Source organism: Nannizzia gypsea, genomic scaffold (genome assembly GCF_000150975.2).
Source record: "Nannizzia gypsea CBS 118893 supercont1.3 genomic scaffold, whole genome shotgun sequence".
Classification (NCBI taxonomy): domain Eukaryota; kingdom Fungi; phylum Ascomycota; class Eurotiomycetes; order Onygenales; family Arthrodermataceae; genus Nannizzia; species Nannizzia gypsea.
This window is the reverse complement of record NW_003345199.1, coordinates 1,736,195-1,743,746: the sequence shown is the minus strand read 5'-3', so window position 1 is coordinate 1,743,746 and position 7,552 is coordinate 1,736,195. Positions and strand designations below refer to the sequence as shown.

General features: G+C 49.6%; 4 protein-coding genes across 4 annotated transcripts; 3 read left to right on the top strand and 1 right to left on the bottom strand.

Annotated features, from left to right (window-relative positions):
* Positions 1-168: 168 nt before the first annotated feature.
* MGYG_04071 (hypothetical protein) lies at positions 169-864 on the bottom strand (the record flags this gene model as incomplete). The annotated part of the gene is made up of 7 exons (XM_003173850.1): positions 169-293; positions 388-405; positions 429-565; positions 622-639; positions 663-741; positions 788-798; positions 842-864. The coding sequence occupies 7 exons, from the start codon at positions 862-864 to the stop codon at positions 169-171; spliced, it is 411 nt and encodes a 136-aa protein (XP_003173898.1).
* Positions 865-1,271: 407 nt separating this feature from the next.
* Positions 1,272-2,041, top strand: MGYG_04070 (inorganic phosphate transporter PHO88; the record flags this gene model as incomplete). Its single annotated transcript, XM_003173849.1, has 3 exons — positions 1,272-1,300; positions 1,418-1,578; positions 1,650-2,041. 3 exons carry the CDS (start codon positions 1,272-1,274, stop codon positions 2,039-2,041), a joined length of 582 nt encoding a protein of 193 aa, XP_003173897.1.
* Positions 2,042-2,557: 516 nt separating this feature from the next.
* MGYG_04069 (hypothetical protein) lies at positions 2,558-4,496 on the top strand (the record flags this gene model as incomplete). Its single annotated transcript, XM_003173848.1, has 3 exons — positions 2,558-2,981; positions 3,126-4,024; positions 4,086-4,496. 3 exons carry the CDS (start codon positions 2,558-2,560, stop codon positions 4,494-4,496), a joined length of 1,734 nt encoding a protein of 577 aa, XP_003173896.1.
* A 955-nt stretch (positions 4,497-5,451) lies between these two features.
* MGYG_04068 (glyceraldehyde-3-phosphate dehydrogenase) lies at positions 5,452-6,799 on the top strand (the record flags this gene model as incomplete). Its single annotated transcript, XM_003173847.1, has 6 exons — positions 5,452-5,463; positions 5,529-5,578; positions 5,663-5,726; positions 5,789-6,473; positions 6,542-6,712; positions 6,771-6,799. The coding sequence occupies 6 exons, from the start codon at positions 5,452-5,454 to the stop codon at positions 6,797-6,799; spliced, it is 1,011 nt and encodes a 336-aa protein (XP_003173895.1).
* Between the last annotated feature and the right edge of the window lie 753 nt (positions 6,800-7,552).

The following is a 7,552-nucleotide window of genomic DNA, read 5'->3' as shown; positions in this document are numbered from 1 at the left end:
AGCACTACTGGTTAGCACCTATCATCGCCTCAACCTGTAGATAATAAGACCCTGCGATGCGCGTGTGGTCTTGTGTGTTTATACACGGCCAACAAACACGTGTCATTCAACCCCCAAGCCCCCAAAGGCGGAGATAAAGGGATAGGAGATAGCCGACTCAGCTACCGTTCACTGGGGATGGCAACCAACCTGCAGTCCGGCCTTTGCACTGTGCGATCGTGGTCCTTTGCCGTTGGCATCCTTAGGCGCGGCCTTTCCACCTCCCACGGACTTTCCTTTGCCTCCTGGCATGGCTGTATCCTTGTCTTTATCGTCGTGTGAAAACGGAAAAAAGGCGATGCTAGTGGTGTTATGGCGCGTCGGAAGCTGGAGTGCCTTTGGATGGGCGGGGGAGGGTGCGAGCAAGTGTTGTGGTGTTTCGCGTGTATTTCTTCTTCTGCTGCCTGGCAGGGTTAAGTTGGAGGGTTTTGGAGGGATAAAGATGTTAAGTAAGGTAAGTTTATCTTCCCTCAAGTGGACGGTCGGTCGATGTTGGTCATAGCGTGGGCCCTTTTTATTTTTTTTTGTTTTTTATTTTTTTCCCTTTTTCTTGCTTGCAAAAGAAGGGGCGCTAGTCCGTATTGGGACAGACGGTTGTCGCTGGGCGAAGAGGCAGTGAAGGCGGAGGGTGCGAAGGGGAAGAAGCAGTGGCGGGCGGCGGTAAGGTCGGTGACGGTGAGGACGGCACGGCGTAGGGCGAGCCTGTCACTGCCAGGGTTAGCGGTCCGTGGCCACTTGGTAGCGATGCTGCCAGCGTTAGTGGTGGTGGTGGTGGTTAGTAGTTAGGTTAGATAGAGGCCATCTTGCGAGCATGTCCAACATCATATATAGAGCGTAGGTAGTCACTCTAGCCGGGGAGGAAGCCTTGGGAGCCGCTCTCTCTTGCACGCGGGCCTCTCTCCGGCCGTCGATGCATCTTCGCTCCAAGCATCTTTGCCCTCCCCGTCTCCATCTCGGCCTCTATCTTCTCCTTCTGCTGTGCGCTTCTTCCTCTTCTCTTGTCGAAGTTCCAGCGAAGGAGTTGATATCAGGTTATGTAATACTAGTCACGTGATATATAGCTTTGGTGGCCGCATGGGAAACTTTTCAGCGCCCTTTTTCTCGTTTAGCACGGAAGGAAGAATAAATCTCACAGCCTTGGGATCGCAGCATCGTCTCTCAACTCTCCGTCCGCTTTTCTCTCCGTCTTGCTTTGCCGCTGTTTGCAGTCTCTGGTTGTGCCTCTGTTCATCATGGCGTTCTCAGTACTTAATCCCCAAATGTGAGACCCCCCTTATCACAACTTGACCAGATAGACAAAACGCCCGCGTGCGCATCAAGAGATACCCCTGGAGAAGCCGGAACAGCCGAGAAAGACATGCTAACAGCTCGCCGATAGAACCAACCTCGCCATCATCCTGGTTATGATGCAGGTGTCGAAGAAGATCCCCTTCGATAACCCAGATGTCCTCCTCGGCGTCCGCACCATGTACATTGCCTCCAACATCGCCATTGCCGCACTGTACTACTACATCTACACCGTCGTTATCCAGAAGAAAGGTACGCCAAACCGACTTCCCGGCCTACTCTTATGGTTAACTCACCCACTAACGCAAACAAAACAAATTCAGATCTTAAAACACTCAAATACGTCGAGCCCCCAGCCATGGGTTCCCAGGATGAACCCCGTCCCGTCGTCACCACCGTCCAGGAATACGACAAGCAACAGCTCCGCGCCGCCCTCAAGTCTCAGCTCATGGGTGTCGGAATGATGGCCGTCATGCACCTATACTTCAAGTACACCAACCCATTGCTCATGCAGTCCATCATCCCTATCAAGAGCGCCCTGGAGAGCAACATCGTCAAGGTCCATTTGTTCGGCGTTCCTGCCAAGGGTGACTTGGAGAGACCATGGAAGGCTGCTGGCGGACTGATGGGCATGGGCCAGCCAGCCGTCAAGACCGACAAGGCCAGCGTTGAGTCTGCCGAGAAGAACTGGAGGGGCGGTGCTAAAGAGGAGTAGAGTGAAAAGAACGATGAGGCGAAACTTTTTCTTCTAAAAACCTTCTTCTTGTCTTGGAGCCGGACCGGGTGGATGAACGGGATAGGGAATTGTGTTATTATGAGGCAATGCTGTTTTCTTCTTCCTTTCTTGCCGGTATTATAACTATTCTTTTTTTTTTTTTCATTTGCTTGCCTACCCTCCTTCATTCTTATCAGTCGTGCGTCCTGTCCTCGGCATGGCGTTGATAACCAAAAGAAACATCACATAGATTCAGTGGAATATATTTTTAATAGAAACGATCTGTATATGCTTGTCTCTTCTGCTTGCCAGACAGTTCATCAATATCTTATCAGGGGCGAGTGTTATCTACCTACCTACCTAGGTACCTAGGTAGGTATGCTTAGTCACTAGCTCCCCTTTTTTCCTTTTTTCTTATTTTGCTTGGTATTAAGGTTTTTGGACGTCAACATCACCAAAGGAGGTGATGGTCTACCTATACTATAACTTGCAGCCATTCAATTCAGTGGAAGCAACATGCTAGAAAATTACCCCCTAGAAGTTTTTCGGACAGTCATATCACACCTTGATGATAGGGCTGATCTCAAAAGCTTGTCCGAGGTATCACGATTTTGGAATGAAGTCACAAATCCGTTTCTCTACAGAAATATCTTCATTTCAACCGAAAGGAAAGACCATGGCATAATCATGGCTCATCAGAGAGCCGGTGTGCTCAAGTATACTAGGGATATTCGAATTTTGTGCGTAACGTCTGAGATTGGGTCTGATGTTTTCGATTTTGACGACTGTTCCCCCTGCAACCATGGCATCAGTCACGATTGTGCCATCGCGGCAGGCGGCGACAATGTGTCTGATGCCGACGATATGAACGGCTGGAATCCTTACCATGGCTTTAGCAATGCCGAGCAAGCGGATAAGGAGCAGTGGATAGATCCTGAGGGTGACCCTTACTTTTATTGTTTCCCGAGCAGGGCTGAATACAGGAAGAGGGTGCTGTGTATTTTGATAAGATGTCGGCCGGGATCATTAAAAAGTTTATGTGAGCAATACCTGTTCCACCTAGTGTAATCGAGAGCTGAAATAGGAATGCGGCATGGAAGCTGGCAGCGGCAGGACTGTATCCCTCCTGAAATCATGGGAGAAGGAGGGTATCTTCCCACGAGACAGACTTTTATAGAGCAGCTCCGTATTAGGGCCTTTAACTTTTGCGATTTTCAATACCCTCAGTTGTTCTCTAGGTTAAAACGCCTGGCAGTAGTTAATACGGATACTGCTGATATTTATATTGGTCGATATTATGACGTAGAGAAGCTTCGAGATTGTCTAAAGCTGAACTGCTGTCAGCTTGACTACCTTGAAATTAGCTGTCTGCATTGGATGGCCTTGACACTACACTATGACGACGAGTACTTCAAGCACTTCACGGAGGTGCTGGTAGAGCCGTGGCCAAATCGTCGGCTTCGGTTCTCGAACGTACAGCACCTCGTACTCGAAGGATACCCATTCGTTAAAGACAAAGCTGGCTTACTGAAGGATATGAATCCTAGGGTATTGCACACCCTGGCATTAAGATCCTGCTCTTTTTGGAAGGATTTTTTATCCTTTTTTAGCTCTACGGAGACCCCTTTTCATCTACGGACGCTAGAGGTGCAGACGCCGCCCCCGGATATGGAACAGAGTACGGAGGCGTGTCATAACATAGCAAACTTCATCGAGAAATGCAAACCGCTTGAAAACCTATATATTGCGGTGGAGAATGCATTTGGCCTTGAACGCCTCTGGACATCGTTGCTTCGACATCGAGAGACACTCAAGTCATTTGTTTTCTACTCCGCTTTCGATGAACAAGGAGGCTCCACTCCGTATCATGTGCCGAATCTTTCGTTTAGCCCGCCATACTACAAAGAGGTAGATCCCGAACGGTTAACTTTGAAGCACCTAGATTTGGAGCTTCTTGGGGTCAGCTATAAACCACGATACCTGGTGTGTTTTAACCTTGATTCAATGCTACGAAAAAACACTAATGTGCTGATGTTGTTGTTAGATACCAGCTCTCTCCCCGCTGACTGCCATGGGCAACCTTAAAGTGCTGCATATTCGAGGCTTCTATATACAGCCCGATTACTTCCATTCATTAGAACGCACAGGGAGGCTTGCCTACAAAGCGCATCATCGACGCCGGGTCGAGGCCTTTGACAATTTTGTTCAATGGGCGTTTGGGCCCGAGGGGTTCCGATCGCTGAAGCTGATAGCTCACAGTGGTCCAGTTGAGAAGGGGGGCGGCGAAGTGTTTCTCTGCCCCAAAGTAGGGCCGGATACTGAGCCACCTTTCCCTGGGAGGAACTACCGGCACGTCACCAAGCGTGACCATGTCCAGCATGCCCTACTGCGCAAACACGCCCACGCCTTTAAAGCTTGTCCTTGTCGAGGTGCACCGGAATATTATGGAATATAGGGATACCAGCGATCTTGACATCTGATTCATCTATTTTTCCTACCAATCCATCATCTCTATATTGTATCTCCCACCTGCAGCTTTCAAAGCCCGGGCGCTCTCGGCTCTCCGGCTCTTTCAGCGGATCAACATTCAGCCGACCGGATAAATCTGCCAAATGCAGCAGAGTGTTTTTGCCGCCGAAACTGCAAGTCTTGAAACACAAGATGAAGGAGTGGAAATTCGAATAGATGAAATGAAATACTTTTGGTAGCAGAGGATGAATTGGACCGATCAATTGGTGAGAGAAGCAGGTCAAGAAGAGGCGGCGCAGCCGTAGAAGACAATCGAAGCAGAGAGAAGGGAAGCAAGCCGGGTGGGTAACTAAAACACTAAGTGTTGTCCATGACTACCCGCCCGACCTCCTGTAGCGGGACATCTCGGGAGTTTTCGTCTTCGCCAGGGGGAAAGGAAGCTGTCCGACTGACTCCATATGATCAGCCCGCCATCCATGTCTCAGCGGCCGAAACTAGATGCGTGATGCTGCGGGCGGTTGTTCTCCGACAAGCCAGCCAGACCAGACCAGCATCAAACCAACTCCGTAGGCCTGTGAAGTTACTCTTTCGATGTACATAGATAGCTAGCGCTAAGTACCTGGTTAAGGCTGCCAGGGTTAAGTTTTTGTTGCGTCAGTAACAAGCAAGAGATTGAAAGCAAGTCGGGGCGGAGGCCGAGAGCGCGTTATTTATTACTTGCCCCTCGCCCGCCTCTCGTCCACCTTCTTTCTTCCTCTTCCTTTCTTCTCCCTCTCCTCTTCTCTATTTCACCATCACCATCTCAAGCGTCCTCCGTCTTCTCATCTACAAGCTCGTCTCAAGTCATATCTAGGTAAGATGATCTACCCTGATGTGGTCGTGTTTTGTAGTCGTGGTGGGATACTGACTGCTACCCCGCTATACAGAAACATCCCACCATCATGGTTGTCAAGGTACATAAACACATACAAAAGGACGGCTTTTGCACTGCAGTTCGTCAGGTTAACAGGAGTCCCAGGTCGGAATCAACGGCTTCGGTCGTATTGGCAGAATTGTCTTCCGCAATGCGTGAGTTGAGCCCTCGAAAGTGGGATGGGAATGGGGGATACCTTTGGAGAAAGGCATCTTATCTGACCGTGGTACTATCTATAGCTACGAGAACCCAGACATCGAGGTTGTTGCTGTCAACGACCCCTTCATTGAGACCAAATATGCCGTATGTTTGTCCTTGATGTATTGGTGCATTGAAGTGGTCCACCTGCTAACAACACTAACCAGGAATACATGTTGAAATATGACTCTCAACACGGCCAATTCAAGGATGAGATCAAGCACGACGATAGCGGCCTCATAGTTGGCGGCAAGCACGTCAAGTTTTACGCTGAGCGTGACCCAGCCAACATCCCATGGTCCGAGACTGGTGCTGAGTACATCGTCGAGTCCACCGGTGTCTTCACCACCACCGAGAAGGCCAGCGCTCACTTGAAGGGAGGTGCCAAGAAGGTCATCATCTCTGCTCCCTCTGCCGATGCCCCCATGTTCGTCATGGGTGTCAACGAGGAGAACTACAAGTCCGACATGCCTGTCATCTCCAACGCTTCATGCACCACCAACTGCCTTGCTCCCCTCGCCAAGGTTGTCCACAAGAACTGGGGTCTCAAGGAAGGTTTGATGACCACCATCCACTCCTACACTGCCACCCAGAAGACCGTCGATGGTCCCTCCGGCAAGGACTGGCGTGGTGGCCGTACTGCTGCCCAGAACATCATCCCCAGCAGCACCGGTGCCGCCAAGGCCGTCGGAAAGGTTATCCCAGAGCTCAACGGAAAGCTCACTGGTATGTCCATGCGTGTGCCTACTTCCAACGTCTCCGTCGTCGACTTGACTTGCCGCACCGAGAAGCCAGTCACCTACGACGAGATCAAGAAGGTCATGAAGGCCGCTTCCGAGAACGAGCTCAAGGGTATGTGTTTTTTCCACTTCTTTCATTTCCAATGGGGGTATAACTTGTCTGACTCTCTTGTGGTATAGGTATTCTCGGATACTCTGAGGACGCCATTGTCTCTACTGACATGAACGGCAACCCCAACTCCTCCATCTTCGATGCCGGTGCCGGTATCGCCCTCAACGAGAACTTCATCAAGCTCGTCTCCTGGTACGACAACGAGTGGGGTTACTCCCGCCGTGTTGTTGACCTCATCTGTAAGCGTCCCTCTCCTTTACCTTGCTCATTCTATAAACTAACCTTTTTCTCTCACAGCCTACATCGCCAAGGTTGACAGCAAATAGCAATTAACTGGAAGCTCGGAACAACGGAGCATGCTCTAGTTGGCCCTCTATCTTCCACCTATATTCCACTATCAATATAAACCAACAAAAGTGGATACCTCTCTACCCCAGAAAAGTAAATAAAAAACAAATGTAATTCTCATTGCCTGTGATGGGCTGAATACTCATATGAAAATACAAATATGAAATCAATAACCACTTACCACTGTATCGCGTGTGGACCAACCAGCATGTCTTGATAAAACTTGCCCGTAATGACCCCTGTCTTGGAAATTTCGAAACCAATCGTCTCTTCTTCCCTATCCCCATGGTCAACCTCTTCTCTCTGGCTATTAACCTGATATATCTCCTCTCTTAAGCTGCCCTTAAAACTCATCTTAAAAAACTTCCCTCAAGGGGCACCAGTCCGCCCAAGGGCCATCACGTGAAAAGCTATCTTCATCACGTGACTCTTCTATTTCTTACGGCCAAAAAGTTACTCTCTCAAAGCTTCCATCAAGTTGCTTGACTTGCTCAGTCTTCGTCTTCTTCATCGTCTTCCTCTTCTTCGCCTCAAGCTGCCTATATCTTATACCCTGGAATTGGCAGCTCAGGTGGCTACAGGACACAAGTAGCTCATCCTCTATGTGCATCTGCCACTGCTGACCTCGTCCTGTCCATCTATACCCTCTATACACACTGCCGTGGTCGCATTTGTTGTGCTGATGCTCAAAGCTGCCTACTTGACCACTGGACCGTTTCGCTACTAGCCAG